At 44.9% G+C, this 16,854-nt stretch overlaps 1 protein-coding gene and 1 long non-coding RNA gene across 3 annotated transcripts in view; one reads left to right on the forward strand and one right to left on the reverse strand.

Annotated features, from left to right (window-relative positions):
• Window positions 1-13,089, reverse strand: part of LOC139750746 (sodium-dependent nutrient amino acid transporter 1-like) — a 37,484-nt gene extending 24,395 nt beyond the window's left edge. The window contains exons 1-5 of one of the 2 annotated variants that reach the window (XM_071665451.1): window positions 12,953-13,074; window positions 7,467-7,550; window positions 6,518-6,779; window positions 5,170-5,389; window positions 474-747 (exon numbers count right to left, since the gene is read on the reverse strand). In XM_071665451.1, coding sequence (XP_071521552.1) covers window positions 474-747; window positions 5,170-5,389; window positions 6,518-6,779; window positions 7,467-7,550; window positions 12,953-12,991 — 879 coding nt within the window. In that variant the 5' untranslated portion in view covers window positions 12,992-13,074. Of the gene's footprint in view, window positions 1-473; window positions 748-5,169; window positions 5,390-6,517; window positions 6,780-7,466; window positions 7,551-12,952 lie in introns of both variants that reach the window. The other variant, XM_071665453.1, reaches the window with a different exon arrangement.
• The window catches only part of LOC139750748 (uncharacterized), an 84,020-nt gene that overhangs the window by 9,827 nt on the left and 57,339 nt on the right, over window positions 1-16,854 (forward strand). The window lies entirely within an intron of this gene.

The raw sequence follows: 16,854 nt of genomic DNA on the forward strand, positions 1-16,854 counted from the left end.
ATTCAACAGTCCTTCAAAACAGTCACTCCATCTCTTCACTTTTTCTTTGCCAGCTGCCACTTCATTTTCTCCCCTCACTTCCATTTGTTCTCTTGTTCTCGTCACACTCTCCTACCTGTCGAAACTGTATCTATTTTGACCTGAAGTTTAATGGTACTCCCTCACTCCATCTTTCATTTGCTCTCTTTTTCAGCCTACGCACGTTCCTCGTGACGTCTTGCCGCTTCCTCTTGTGCACCTCCCAATTAGTCGCATTCCTTCCCTGGACATGACGCCCACCCACTCTTCTGTTCTGTTTTACCAGGAACTTAACTTCCTGATTCCACGAACTGGTATCCATTACAAGGAGTGAAATCGGAGAGATCTAACTGCGTAGTTAATAAGATCGATATTTTTCGTGTTTGATAAATCTAAATATCTGTATTAGATCAGCTGTTTGGAATTGCGGGCAAAGGAGTAGGTGAGGAATTTACCTTAGGTTCGAGAAGCTTCTCCCATTTTGGTGTGATGAAGAAGAGGACGCCCTTGTACGCGCCCGGGAGTGTGACCCCGCGCACCAGCATCACAAAGAGCACCACGTAAGGGAAGATGGCAGTGAAGTAGGCTGTCTTGCCTGAGCTTCGGACACCCTTGACCTGCACCAGGAAGACGGCGACCCACGACAGCAGCAGACACAGTGAGAGCCGCCATTCCGGCAGTCCCACGCCGTTTTGGAAGCCCAGAGGATCTAGCTGGAGGACCTCATTCCTGGCCAGTAGGAGGGACAAGTCAGACACTGACAATATCTAAGCCATCCAGTGTGTGCGCGGGTGTTAACCCACATACAATGAAAGTTCTCTTTTCAGTATCATGTTAGACACAGGAACAAACAAAAGAATTAAAATGTAACGTCAAGGAGCTCAGTCCTAACACAAGTTGAAGATGGAAATTTTTTCTGAACTAAATATTATTCTTTGAAGCAAAAAACTTGGTTATTAATCTTGCCAAATCTTCAATGACGTTGTCATATTTAATTACATTTGATTGCCGTTTCCCTCGCTAGAAACAGACGAGGAAAGACCACATCCGGTAATATCCATTTTCTAGCTGCCGTATGTAATGCACCGAAATCACTGCTCCCTACCCACAATCCAACCCCACATACCTGTCCATGGTTCACCCCGGCATCTTCACATGCCCTTGTTTAATCCATCGACAGCAAGTCGACCCCAGTATATCACATCGTTCCAATTCACTGTATCCCGCGCACGCCCCTCACCCTCCAGCACGTTCAGGCCCCGATTGCTCAAAATCTTTCTCACTCCATCCCTCTATCTCCAGTTCGGTCACTCCCCCTCTCCTTGTTCCCTCCACTTTTCACACGCATATCCTCCTTGTCAACCTCTCCTCACTCATTCTCTCCATTTGTCCGTGTACGTATTTTGTTGGGAAAAATGGTCAGTAGGCAGTATTGGATTACATATAAGTTGACAGTCATGTAAAAGAGAGTCTTTTGAATATAAATATGCTGAGAGGGACAGATTGTGGGATGTCTGATTGCCATCTTGAGGAGGAGAGGGTTAACATTTGAAGAGGTTTTCGGAAAAGAGGAAATGATATCGGTGAGAAGAGAGTGGTGAGAGTAAGTGAGCTTGGAAAAGACTTGTGTTAAGAAATACTGAATGAGATTGAATGCAGAGTGACAATAGGTGAGAGTAAATGAAGCAAGGGGAGTGGGTGAGGAGTGAGAAGTATTGAAGGAAGCAGTGATGGCATGTGCAAGAGATGCATGTGGGAGGTGAAAGGTGGGAGATAGGTGGATTAGAAACGGTAGTGAGTTGTGGGATGAACTAAAGTTGCTAGTGTTAAAGAGAGGCATTTAGGAAGGAATGCAGATGATTAGGTGTTGTATAAAGAGAAAGCGGCAGGAGGTCAAGAGGAAGGTGCAGGTGTTGAAAAAGAGGGCAAACGAGAGTTGGGATGTGCCATTGTCGGTAGATTTTAGAGAAAAAAGATGTTTTGGATGGAGGTTAATAATGTGCGAAGACAAGAGAATGAATAGAAACATTTGTGACTGGAGCAAAAGGGGAAGTGGTAACAGGCAGTGATTACATGAGAAGGAGACCGAGTAAGTATTTAGAAGGACTGTTGAATGTTTGATGATAGGGTGACAGATGTAGGGTGCTTGGGTCATGCTGTAATTCGAAGTGAGAGTCATGGAGAGTGGTTTAGTGAAGAGAAGAGGTGGTGGAAACCTTATGTAATATGAAATATGGCAAGGCGGCTGGAGTGCATAGTAATGCATTTGAATATATTAAAAACGGGAGTAACTGTGTTGTTGATTGACTGGTTAAGATTTTCAGTGTATGGATTACGGTGCCTGAGAAGTGGCCATTGTACAGAGGCAAGGATGAGTGGTCAAACTACAGAGTTATAAGCATGTTGAGAGTTGTGCTGGTAAGTTATATGAGAGTGTAGTGATTGAGAGGGTAAAGGCATGAAGAGAGCATCAGATTGGGGAAGAGCAATGTGATTTCGGAGTTGGTAGAGGATGTGTGGATTGCATGGCAGCTTTAAAGAATGTGATTGAGAAATGCTTGGAGAAACATGGATATATATGTGGCACTTATGGATCTGGAGAAAGCGTATGGTAGGGTGATTAGACATGCCTTGTGGAAGGTCTTAAGAGTATACGGTGTGGAAGGAAAGCTACTGGAAACAGAATTTATCAAGGGTATAAGGCGTGTGTCCGAGTAGGAAGAGAGGAGAGTGAATCGTTCCAAGTGAAAGTTGGTCTGGGAAAGGGGTGTATGATATAACCATGGTTGTTTATTTTGTTTACAGATGGATTCTTGGAGAGAGGGGCGAGGGGATGAGAAGGTCTGGGGAGCGGGTTAGTTGTTGTTTGCTGATGATACAGCACTGGAGGCAGATTCGACTGAGAAACGGCAGAAGTTTTGTAGCTGAATTTGGAAGAGTGTTTGCAAGGAGGAAATTGAATAAAGGCAAAGGTATTAGGTTTTCAAGAATGAGGGACCGGTTAATTGGGGCGTAAGTTTGAAAGGAAAAAGATTTGAGCAAGTAAAGTCTTTTAGATAACTGAGTGTCCTTGGCAGCGAGTGGAATCATGGAAGCGGATGTGAGTCATAGGTGGGTTAGCGAGGTAGCGCAAGGAAACAGACGAAAGAATGGCCCAACCCACCCACATACGTATGTATACACATACACGTCCACACACGCACATATACATACCTATACATTTCAACGTATAGGACATATGCATATATACACTTGTACATAATTCATACTTACTGCCTATATTCCTTCCCGTCGCCACCCCGCCCCATGAAATGTGTCATTTCATTTCATATATATATATATATATATATATATATATATATTTTTTTTTTTTTTTTTTTTATACTTTGTCGCTGTCTCCCGCGTTTGCGAGGTAGCGCAAGGAAACAGACGAAAGAAATGGCCCAACCCCCCCCCCCCATACACATGTATATACATACGTCCACACACGCAAATATACAAACCTACACAGCTTTCCATGGTTTACCCCAGACGCTTCACATGCCTTGATTCACTCCACTGACAGCACGTCAACCCCGGTATACCACATCGCTCCAATTCACTCTATTCCTTGCCCTCCTTTCACCCTCCTGCATGTTCAGGCCCCGATCACACAAAATCTTTTTCACTCCATCTTTCCACCTCCAATTTGGTCTCCCTCTTCTCCTCGCTCCCTCCACCTCCGACACATATATCCTCTTGGTCAATCTTTCCTCACTCATTCTCTCCATGTGCCCAAACCACTTCAAAACACCCTCTTCTGCTCTCTCAACCACGCTCTTTTTATTTCCACACATCTCTCTTACCCTTACGTTACTCACTCGATCAAACCACCTCATACCACACATTGTCCTCAAACATCTCATTTCCAGCACATCCATCCTCCTGCGCACTACTCTATCCATAGCCCACGCCTCACAACCATACAACATTGTTGGAACCACTATTCCTTCAAACATACCCATTTTTGCTTTCCGAGATAATGTTCTCGACTTCCACACATTCTTCAAGGCCCCCAGAATTTTCGCCCCCTCCCCCACCCTATGATCCACTTCCGCTTCCATGGTTCCATCCGCTGCCAGATCCACTCCCAGATATCTAAAACACTTCACTTCCTCCAGTTTTTCTCCATTCAAACTCACCTCCCAATTGACTTGACCCTCAACCCTACTGTACCTGATAACCTTGCTCTTATTCACATTTACTCTTAACTTTCTTCTTCCACACACTTTACCAAACTCAGTCACCAGCTTCTGCAGTTTCTCACATGAATCAGCCACCAGCGCTGTATCATCAGCGAACAACAACTGACTCACTTCCCAAGCTCTCTCATCCCCAACAGACTTCATACTTGCCCCTCTTTCCAAAACTCTTGCATTCACCTCCCTAACAACCCCATCCATAAACATATATATCATACAAACCTCCAACAGCCAGGATCGAACCTGGGACCCCTGTGCAAGAGGCAGGCATGCTAACCGCTAGGCTATGGGACTGTATAATAGGAAACAACTATTCGAAATACTGAGTACTCGAATACCCTTCGTCTCACAATGGTGAGCAACGGGGTCTATACTTGGTTGTTTCCGAACAGACGCACATAGCCAGCTGATAGCGTTTTACCGAACCTAACTGTACAACGCGGAGGTATATGAATACGAATAAAGTGCATATGAACGCGCACCTGGCTGTTGGATGTTTGTATGTTCTATGAAGGTGCGCGTTCATATGCACTTTATTCGTATATATATATATATATATATATATATATATATATATATATATATATATATATATATATATATATATATAATGGACGTATAAGTTTCAAAGGCAAGTAATTCAAACTGAATTTTCAAGCATCCTCAACCACCCTGTCATGAAGTGACCCTAAGTTTATCTGTTATCAGATGACTCCAAGCTTATGTGTCAGCCTCAGGAATCATGCAGGAAGGGTGATAGTAATCATCGAGTTGAAGAATCAGGCGGTGAGAGTACCATGTTTACTGTACATAATACTTGTGTACACAGTGTCTTGTACGGACTGTGAGTGTACACAGTGAGGAGTGTGGGTGAAGGGAAGATTAGCTCGCCAACTTCAGGCCATCTTACCTAAAGTAGTCCTCGGCCGCCGTGGTGAGGCCCCTGGTGTCGTTGGCCAAGCTGATGTTGGTGCTGGCGTCCACACAAGTCTCGTCGGCCCAGGCACCACACACGGCCCAGGGCAGTACACTGCTGAAGGAGGCGAAGAAGTAGAAGATACAAAGGGCCATCACAAACACGAAGAACGTTGAAACAGTCCATGTAGCGAACGCCTGCCCGTAACCCACACCTGAGGAGAGGCCAGTGCTTTGTGAAGAAATGTCTATAGAGATTGAAGTCATATTAGAAATTTGCAAATGCTTTGTAGACAGACAGACAGACAGACAGACAGACACACACACACACACACACACACACACACACACACACACACACACACACATATATATATATATATATATATATATATATATATATATATATATATATATATATATATATATGAGAGGATCACAATGAAGCGCGTGATCAAGTATATTCATTCCTATTAGACCACGGGGGAAATGAAACATGATAAGTTCTCAAGTGCACTTTCGTGTAAAAGTCACATCATCAGGGGAAATACAAGAAAGAAATATTAGTCAGCTGATATACAACGAAGAGACGTTGTAAACAAGTGACTACCCGAATGTAGGTCTGATGCGTTCGAGTCTGGCAACAAGTGTATCCTAATCTTATCATGTGGACAAGAAGGGGAACGGTTTACAGATTTAATAAGCAATAAAGCTATCTAATTTGTATATACCCTCACTATTATTGATGTTACAGACTGAATGATATTTCTCGTCGTTAAACCGCGAGTTGAAAGTTACTTTTGGCCAGGCTCTTATCATCGTCAATTGAAACAGAATACAGTCTCGTGAAACAACTTTTGCTTCAAAGGGATCCATCTTGTCCCTGCTACTGAGTATAGCGCTGTCCTTGAGGCTACAGGAACCACTGGATAAGGGGTCCTGAGGTTACAGAACCAGGACCCCTTCGTGAAAGGGGTCTTAGGGTTTTATGATATGTACGTGACTGAAATGAGAAGTTCCTTTTGAAATCCCGATAGAGGAAGAAATGGTTAGGCTAAACATTTGTTTAAAAACGACAGAGACTTTAAATATTTGTCCCAACTTCGTCTTCCACATTTTGTCCATCCCTTTTATCAAATGCAACACCTTGCTTGTCTCAGACAAGAAATAATATCTTGATTCTATTTATGATATGGAACGTTTTCGGATACTCTGTAGGAGCGCATCCAAATTGGTGTTGCAATTGGTCACCCGTGGCCCGCAATCGCTCGGCAGCTGGTCAAACCTTCCATATAGATCTTTCCCCCAGAAAGCTTAGCTTCATCGGACATGGCTAGTCTTACCCCTGAACGCGGGCGACATCTCCCACATCCTCACATTGTTGCGGGAGGCAAACTGGCCCAGGCAGAACTCCAGGTAGTAGAGCGGCTTCCCGATGAAGATCAGGACCAGGATGTAAGGGATCAGGAACGCCCCGCCCCCGTTCTCTAAGGCCACGAACGGGAACCTCCACACGTTCCCCACCCCGACGGCCATGGCGATGCAGGAGAGCAGGAACTCCCTCGGGTTGGCCCACTGTTCCCTCACCGGCTGCTCTGCTGCCTCCTGAGGAACGGTGTAGAGGTCAGTCAGGCAGGTGCTGCCGCCTAGTGCCAAGAAGTTACCTTCATTATAAACTCTCACAAGGCAGAGTTGTATTTGTAATATAATCACATAATGTAACCACATAATATAATCAAGTTTCGTGAGGTATGTTTGCTTCACAGATTCCCTTTGATTACATTAGGTACCTTTGCTTGTTTGGGGGAATTCGTAAAGCGCCCGAATCAAGGTAATGTTATTTGGGAAACTCTTTTGCTTTGCATTCACAGATCCTTCCTTGAGATTCTCACTCTTGGTACAGAAATATGTACATACTCTCATACCTCGCCATGATTCTCAGTCAAGTTAGATTTTGTTGATGTATACATTAGAATCATCTACTGGTACCTGGGCTCATTTCCTGGGTCTCCTGAGGTAGTATTCTATTTCAACCCTGTTTTGTTTTGACTCGTTAACATGTTGGTAGAAAACGTGATTGTAATTCTAATATTTTGAAGGACTACTTTTTTATTTGATCAAGAAACAGATTTTTTTTTTTTCGTGTTGACAGACGCTACAAATTTGTGACTTTTTTGATTTTAGGTGTTGCAGTCCAACTGTATGGTATGAGTAGATGTATGAATGATGTAGTAGTAGCATGAAACAGAAGCCGTTCGCTGAGACCTTCCTGTAGTAGATAAAGTGACTCACGTGGGTGGTGAGGGAGGGTCGCGGGTGCTCATCCTTGGGCACCCCGCCAACTGGCTCATCCTCGAAGGCTTGGTTGACCGCGCCCTGCAACACACACTGTTTTTATATACTTCTGCTGGGAAGAAGATGGAAGAACAACACATATTTAGATACAACACTTAATTCTAGAGCTAACATACGTTTCTCCATACAGAGGAGTTATCGATCAAGTTATAAATCATACAAATACGAAAATGTACAATTATGATCGAGGTAGAGAATGATTAAACCTGGACGGCGTTGGACTGACAGTCCAACCAATTCTTGATAATTTTCAGCTTTACGTTTGTTGGTTGTCTTACCTTTCATGACTACGTGTATGTGATGATTACTCTCATTATCCATTGCGATCCTGATTGTAGAAGCCGGATAGACGAATCCACACATTTCCCCACCTCCTAATGTAGTAGACGAGATAACGTTTGGTGAGCTTGGCAATTTAGCCACGTGGCTGGTCTAGGGACGCGTGTCCCAGCAAGTTCGTCCCGTGTTGAATCTCAAGGAGGGCGTAGAGAAATTTCGTAAGGGGGAGCAGATGTGCTGACGCATCAAATCTGCCTCAAGACATATCTGTGTGCCGATCTGTTGCTAGTTTCTTAAGAGAGGATATTGTTCTTTGAAGTCTCTCTCTCCTCTCTCTCTCTCTCTCTCTCTCTCTCTCTCTCTCTCTCTCTCTCTCTCTCTCTCTCTCTCTCTCTCTCTCTCTCTCTCGCATATTTCAATTCCTAAAAGATAGAGCAGAAGAAAGAGCCAACCAGGGAGTGCTCAACTGCTCATCCTCCTTGAAGGCTCAGGATGGTGTGTCTGTGTGCGGATGTAACCAAGATGAGAAAAGAGAAGAGATAGGTAGTATGTTTGAGGAGAGAAATCTAGATGTTGTGGCTCTGAATGAAGCAAACAAGCTCAAGATTAAGAAAGAAGAATGGTTTGGAAATGTCTCAGGAGTAAAGTCAGGGGTTGCTATGAGGACAAGAACTAACGAAAGAGCAGCGTTACTCCTGAAGCAGAGGTTGTGTGAGTGAGTGTAAGGAAGTAAGTTCTGGGCTGATGTGAGTAAGAATGAAAGTGTATGGAGAAAGATGGGTGATATCGGTGGTTACGCACCTGGCCTTGAGAAGGAAGATCATGAGAGGCAAGTGTTTTGGGAGCAGCTGAGTCAGTGTGTCTGCACTTTTGATGATGTAAGAGACTGGGTTGCAGTAATAAATGATTTGAATGCGAAAGAGAGTAATGTATCGGTTGAGGGTATAATTAAGGGGCATAGGGTATTCAGTATTATGAATGGAACTAGTAAGCAGATTGTGGAGTTGTGCTGGGAAAGGCCTGGTGATGCGAAATACCTGGTTCAAAAGAGGGACATGTACAAGTATACACCGTACACCCGAATACTCGATTCGACGTTACACTTTGGTTGATAGGGATGGGGTGAGACAAAGCAAGTGGTGGTGTCTTGCTCTCTGTTAAAGCTCATTCGAACCCCGGGGGAAGAAGCTGTTGTCGCCGTTGGGAATGTCGACTTCATTTTTCTAGAAATTACAGACAAATTACACAGTTAATAGGTCCGTTCATTACATAAAGCGATGACTGTTCAAGACAACGAAGCCATGGCAAAAATATGAAATGCCTTTTCTTTCATCTGCATTTACGATCGAAGACATAATCCAGGACTCGAGTCCAGAAGAATGAGAGGCGTGCACGGATGGAGTAAATATGAACGATGTGGTATACTGGGGTTGACGTGCTGTCAGTACTAATAGGGTGTTTTGTGGGGTGTTTTGGTCGTGGAGGTATGAGAGGTGAGAGGGTCATGGAAAGTGCTTTAGTGAAAGGCAAGCCTGGGGAGAGAGGATTAAGTTGAAGTGTAGCAGATTGCTTGGAGTGGCTAGGACTGCAGTTGATATTCTCTAGAAAGGTACTGTCACATCTGTTGCTTGGTTGGTTGGGATTCTCAGTGTGTGTGTGTGTGTGTGTGTGTGTGTGTGTGTGTGTGTGTGTGTGTGTGGATCATTGTAGATGCCTGAAGTTTAGCGGAATGCCTGTATAATGCTACCGTATACTTGCGAGGGAGACAAAAGTGAATGTTAGAATTACACAAGTGCAAGTTGATTTAGTGTACTTATTAAGTTGTATGGGGGAGTTGTGACTGAGAGGATGACGTTATGCACAGAGTAGCAGACTGGGGAGGGGACATTGTGGTTTCAGGAGGGGCCAGAGGATTCATGGATCAGGCATTTGCTTTGAAGAATATGTGTGTGTGTGTGTGTGTGTGTGTGTGTGTGTGTGTGTGTGTGTGTGTGTGAAATACTCTGCACAGTAGAGGTGTTTGATTATGGCATTCCAGGATCCTGAGAAACCCTGTGGTAGAGGTGGTAGGCATTGTTTGTTGAGGTTGTGATGAATAATTGGTGTGGAAGGAAAGTCACGAGAAGCAAAGAGGTGTTTTCTGTTTATCCAGTGGGTAAAGGGTGCATGCGAATAGGTGGAATGAGAAGAGGGTCTGCGGCAGGGGTGTCTGACAGAGTGTACAAGAGAGTGAATGTGCTGGAAATGTTTGTGGACATCATGCTGTGTGAGTAGGGTTGATCGAGTCAAGAAATATCAAGAGATAGGTGAGCTTGCATCCATTGAGGAACATTATTTATTTTTTATTTTATTTTTTTTTTTAAATTTATGATTAGCTTAGATCCCACGTGACCCACCTTGCTGCCCCAATAGGTCGTACGAGGCGTAGAACTAGCAAGAGTAACAACGGAAACAGCAGTGATTTTGCCGAACGCTAAACCACAACTTGGACAGCGTCTTTCAGCGGCCATGGGGCTCCAACCTCGGTTGGTGCTGTCATTCTTTAGCATGCATCATTCGTTTGGACGTGGAGCGACAATGACAACATTCAAGGTGCAGACTGGAGCCAGCTTATTGCATTGCTTATGGACATCGGTGCCTCCCTGTCTCACACCGCTCGTGTTTTGCCTATAACAGTTTGCAGTTAATCAGCCATTAATGTTGTGTGGTGCCGTACATACAGTTGCTTTGCTGTAAAGGTTGATCAAGTTGCTGTTTAACTTGAAATGTCATTTCCCGCCGGGGAAACTGCTGGACCTTACACACCCCACGAGACGGGTTTTCTAAGCATGCCTTTTTTTTTTTTTTTTTTTTTTTACGTTGAAAAAAAACCCTCCACCTCACAAAACTTGTAAATAACTCTTCCCTGGAACAGTAACATCTGTATATCTATTTTTCTCTGTGCACTGGACGCGCTACTCCCACACACTCTTCTGACATTGCATTCCGATGCAACCCTTTTACAAGCTTTGAGATGGTGTTGACGTCCCGTCGAACCCCGACAGACAGACAGCTTTCGTTGCCCGAACGTTACACAGAAGGACGGTAGTGTGCCTTCGTGACGTCATCAGGTGACGTATTATGAACTGGCCTTACAAACAGTGTGACGGATCACGCATCTCCTCTGGTACAAGCAGGCGGTGCCCAAGCACAAAGGCAAACGCTGGAATTTGACTGTATATTCTTTTAGAGATTCCTCTATGTCTCAGCACATTTGAGGGAAATCATCAGCCTTATACCTCAGGCCACAGAAGTCATGGAACAGGGTGGACGTGGCGATATACCCTTGCATCATGAGGTTCCAGGAGCTGGATCTCTCGATCTACCCCTGGATCATCAAATCCCCGGATCTCTCGATGTAAGATCATGAGGTTCCAGGAACTGGATCACTCCATGTACCGCTGGATCATCAGGGACGGGTCGTGGTGGAGCCCCTGAATCACTTGAGTTCCAAGACGTGTGTCTGGCTGTATGTGTGTGCGTACTTAGAGATCACCAGGTTCCAGGAAATGGATATGTCGAGCATTATGATACATTTCAAGCATACAAATACACCATGCACTGCAAGCATGATAATGTACTAAGTACCGAAAGTACTCTCATATGCCACGTACTCCAAAATACTTTCGGTATATTATAATCAAATAGTGGGTACGATAAGCCATTCTGATATATCGGGCGCTACAATCATATTGATATACTGGAAGTATACCAATATGGCAAGTACGTACATTATTGTGTCGGGTATTCTAAGCATACTGCCACACCAGGTGCTGCATGTATGATGATATAATGCAAACATTCTAACATAACACTGTCATCGCTATTTTTTTTTTCCTCTTGCAAGAACCACTGTGGTGGAAGTCTACCTTTATCTTCTAAAGTCTAGGCCATTACGCCAGCCGCAAGGATATCCACTTGAGCAGTATGAAGGAAGGTAGCTCACAGGCACTGTTGGAGCAAGAATGAATTGATATTCCACTGTCCTCGTCACACACCCACAACAGCCCAGGCAGGTATTGCTGGTCAAACTCATATGGGTGTGTTGGGTGTCATGACCAGGATACTCTAAATCTACAAGTTGACTTAGAGACTTGAAGAAGTTCACGAGGAAAGATGACACATGACAAAATATTGTTGAAATTTGCGTACACGGAACTAACTCAGGGTCTCAACACGGCACCCGTGACGAGGTTTCAAGGTGCAGACAACTTCCCTGGGATGTGTCGCGGTGGCGTAGATCAATTCAACACACGTGATTAGGTTGGATGGCGGTTAGTCGCGTAGGATTACTGAACCCGTGAGATGAATGGCCTCGGACAATGTTCGTGGAGGAGAAAACAGCGAGTGAAAACCAGCATTTCTAACAGGTTGTGATGAGAGGTCGTGAGTGAAATGAGAAACGGCCATCGCTCATCAGTTCTGAAAAGTGTAGGAAGGTTAACGAAGGAAAGAAATAAGGGAGCGTTGATCCTCCTCTTATGTGCATGGAAGATAGCCTAGTCTTAGGGAGAACTTTTGAGGTCGTCGGGGTTTGATGTGGTGGTCATCGTGGCTGGCCCAGCTGTTTTCTGGTCGATGCGCTATGTGAGGTGAATGTAGTGAGACGATAGTGTGGACCAGAGAGCCGGACCATGGTTATAGATCAAACGTGAGGAGGTTCCACTATATTAGTGTCTGCGGGTGATGCTGCTGTCTCCTGGCTCGGTCTGAGGAAGCTGGGGAGAACAGCGTTTACCTCTGGGGTTCATAGAGGGAACAAGGGGGTGCAACATGGACGTCGGGAGGAGCAAAGTTCACGCGTGCTGGACACATGAGAAGTCAGGTACGGGCGGGTGGTGTGGCAAGGAGGTTATGGTATGAGGCCTGTTAGGTGGGTGACTGAGGCAGGGGGACTATAGCAGGATGACTGAGGCAGGGGAACTATAGCAGGGGATTGTTTTCTTTTTTTGTCCCGGCACTGCTAGCTTGGGGAATGTGGTGATAATGGACACAAAATCTCTGGGAAGAAAATAAGAATGTTTACAAGCGAGTGCGTCGACTGTATCCTCGTATATAGTAAACACTAGATCATTGAGAATAAGTGAGTGATTGTCTTTATTTACCAAGGCTGATGCAGAGGGCGTTGAGGCGTCTTTGGTCATGGCTGGTACTAGAGGACACACAGTTGGATATGGATGATTCGCCGCAGTCGGTCAGTAGGAACTGTGTCAGCGATACCTTCCCATTCACTGTCTGCCTACGCACTGACTGACTTTGGCGTTGTAACGTATACCACTCTTGCTCTGTCATCTTCAGCCGTGCAGTGAGGTGCCAGGTATTGTTATAATAAGATACTTCACCGATGGGCCACAACCTCAGACTGCTTGTGTCTCAGCGGCTAGTTATTAATTGTGAATTTTTAGCTGAGAGGAACGTGTCATTCTACACTGTATATAAGAAGTAAGGACACTGCAAGAGGCGTATTGGCCCATGCTAGGCAGGTCCTGAGTCTGTCCACACTACACCCAACCACCTGAACCCATAAACACATCCAACCTTCGTTTAAAGTTACCTAAAGACCCACGTAGCTTCCACTACTGTACTTTGCAGTTTGTTCCATAAATCCACTACTCTATTCCCGAACCAATATTTACCTACATCCGACCTGAATCAATATTTTTCTAATCTTATATCTACGATATTTTAGTCCTGTCAGGTGCCGCCACTCTAAGAACTTTTATCATGTTACCTTTATTTATGTCCTTCACCCATTTAATGACCAGTCATATCCCCTCCAACCCTCCAGAGAAGACTGTTTAAACACATGTCAAAGCGAAAATCTTATTTCCTCTTTACATTCTTTCAAGACTCTGGCATGAATACCATCTGACCCAAGACTCTTGTTTAGTTTTAATCGTTCTATTTGTTTCAAAATATCAAATTTATTTCTTTTTTTACATCGCATAGCTTCCCGCTTTCGTCCCCCCCTCCTGTAAATTTACTCTGGAACCAGAATGTTTGTATTCACCTCCGGCATAAATACTGACATGAAATGATTGTTTAAAACTTCACACATTTCATTCTCACTCTCAACTAATCTACCAGAATGTGATTTGATAAGTCCAATGTTCTCCCTAACCTTCGTTCTGTACATTTGAAAATATCCTTTGGCATTTTTATTTTTTTTTTTTTTGCTTCGTCAGCTATTTTAATTTCGTAGTTTCCTGTAGCTTTGATAAATCTCTAATATTACCATTCTCTTAATTTGCGTTCGCTGATCAGTAAACTGTGTTTTCCCCTGTTTTACCTCGTTGTGCAAGGCCTTCTTCTGCCCTATAAGGTGTTTTGTTCTATTATTCAGCCATTTTGGGTCATTATTGTTCGTCCTATACTGCCTATATGGAATATTCAATTCTTTTCCCGTTTTCATTGTGACCTGGAACCTTTCTACGGCAAATTTCACGCTGTTGATGGTCTCCCCTACCTCACCCACACTTGACCTGACACTGCTTGTTTAGCTGATCTGACTGACCTGACCCCACACCACCTGCACTGCTTGGTTCGTGTGACCTCACCCCACCTTCATTTAGTCCCACTCAATCAACACCAGCGAGGGATCTACGTACGTAGCCCCGCAAAGTTGGCCTTACGGAAGTCGGGAACGAACATGTCATTCTCGTACCTATTCGCATCCTTCACCATATTGGATCTTATTTCCTTGTGGTCATTATTATCTAACTGTCCTCCCACCTCAACTTCATCAATAAGGTTGTTTGCATTTGTCAATCACAAGTCTAATATATTATCACCCTTGGTCCCCTCGGAAATGTGCTGTGTTAGAAAACAATCTTGGACTGTCTCCATAAATTCCTCTGAATCTACATCTCACGTATTATCTTCCCAATTAATTGTACTGAAGATGAAGTCACCTAGAATACATACATTTTGATCACAAGCTTTCCTTATTTCGTCTGTATAATACTCCTAGTAATTACCTTTCATTGCTCTCATCTATTTCAACCCACATCGATTCTTTCTCTTTGGTTGCTTTAATGTCACTCCAGTTACAGCTGTTGATATCATCCCTGATATAAAGTGCTACCCCACCTCCTCTCCTATCCTTCCTACCAGTCGTATAAAGTTTGTATCCATTAATAGAAAACTCTGACAACAGATCCCTTTCTTCTAATATCATTCATGTTTCAGGTAAACATTCAGTATCTGTTGATTCGATGCTAACTATCGCCCTCAAATGATCCTTCATCTTTCTTAAACTCTTGCAATTTGTATAGTATACATTATGTTCTTTATGACTACCTACATTACCTCCCTGTCTTTTTGTATTTCCTCACATTTCTTTGACTAGGCTTTTCTTGGCATTCATGTCTCCTGACCCCTTGATCCTCCTTCCTTGACCCCCACGTCATCTTACGTAAAAAAAGACACCTATGAAACCTCCCTCTCCAGACAGCTGGCAGACTGAACACCTCGCGTCCTGGACGAATGTACCCCATCCCCAGCGTACACAGAATCCCGGTCGTAGAAGGGAGATCCGTTGGTCCAGGAAGGGGTCGCCCCTCCCCTTGCAATATGACGCTAACCTCAAGTTGACACCGATTGCCCGAGGGAGCCACACTCCACCCACCTCCCCATCCCTCCTAGGCAGGTTACCACATATGGTTGGGATCCCTCCCTTTTGCCTGATTTTATCTATAGTCTCCCTATGCTTGGCTGACGTTCCCTCACGCCTACACTAGGCCAGATCATTGTCCCGTGCACCCAGGTAGATAACGGGTTTGACACCATTTTCAGACAAGAGGTCGTCCAACCTATCCACTACATCGCCTATCTCTGCCCAAGGGTAACACACACCCTCATCCCATTTTTCTCTCTATCACAAAAAAATTTATCTAGATACCTAACCTGGCTGTCCCCAACCACCAGAATCTTACCCTAGGGCAAGGATTCAGCGTCTGCCCCTCCCTCATTCTCTTCTGCTCCCACCTCACCTTCCCCAGGTTCTTGTGGTAGCGGGAAGAGGCCATCATTACATTGCAACTGTGTTGATGGTTGGGTGGTTTTCTTGAGCCTCACACGAGACCCCCTATTGGCCACCGCTGTCCAACGCGAACCGCTGTTCACAGCCGATCCACTGTTCTCTGCCTCTGCCGAACCGCTGTTCACAGCCGATCCGCTGTTCTCTGCCTCTACTGAACCGCTGTTCACAGCCGATCCGCTGTTCTCTGCCTCTACTGAACCGCTGTTCACAGCCGATCCACTGTTCTCTGCCTCTGCCGAACCGCTGTTCACAGCCGATCCGCTGTTCTCTGCCTCTACTGAACCGCTGTTCACAGCCGATCCGCTGTTCTCTGCCTCTACTGAACCGCTGTTCACAGCCGATCCACTGTTCTCTGCCTCTGCTGAACCGCTGTTCTCAGCCGATCCACAGTTCTCTGCCTCTACTGAACCGCTGTTCACAGCCGATCCACTGTTCTCTGCCTCTGCCGAACCGCTGTTCACAGCCGATTCAGTGTTCTCTGCCTCTACTGAACCGCTGTTCTCAGCCGATCCACTGTTCTCTGCCTCTACTGAACCGCTGTTCTTAGCCGATCCACTGTTCTCTGCCTCTACTGAACCGCTGTTCTTAGCCGATCCACTGTTCTCTACCTCTACTGAACCGCTGTTCTCAGCCGATCCTCTGTTCTCTACCGAACCGCTGTTCTCAGCCGATCCACTTTTCTCTGCCTCTACTGAACCGCTGTTCTCAGTTGATCCATTGTTCTCTCCCCCTTTGAACCGCTGTTCACCTCAGGTGTTATACGATGTTCGACACCCTCTAGTCTTCAAAGCTCAGAGCCAAGGTTACGATGTTCTTCGCCGGTTGGTTCACACGATGCAGTGTCCATCAGCCACTTGCCCAGTGACTCCTGGTCGGGTAGTTTGCCCTGGTAGAGTCCAGCTGTGCTCTGAGTTGCCAGGTATTGTTAGAGCGAGATCTATCGCAACAGAGCGGCTTTTTCTTTCA

This window comes from Panulirus ornatus, chromosome 10 (assembly GCF_036320965.1).
Source record: "Panulirus ornatus isolate Po-2019 chromosome 10, ASM3632096v1, whole genome shotgun sequence".
Classification (NCBI taxonomy): Eukaryota; Metazoa; Arthropoda; class Malacostraca; order Decapoda; family Palinuridae; genus Panulirus; species Panulirus ornatus.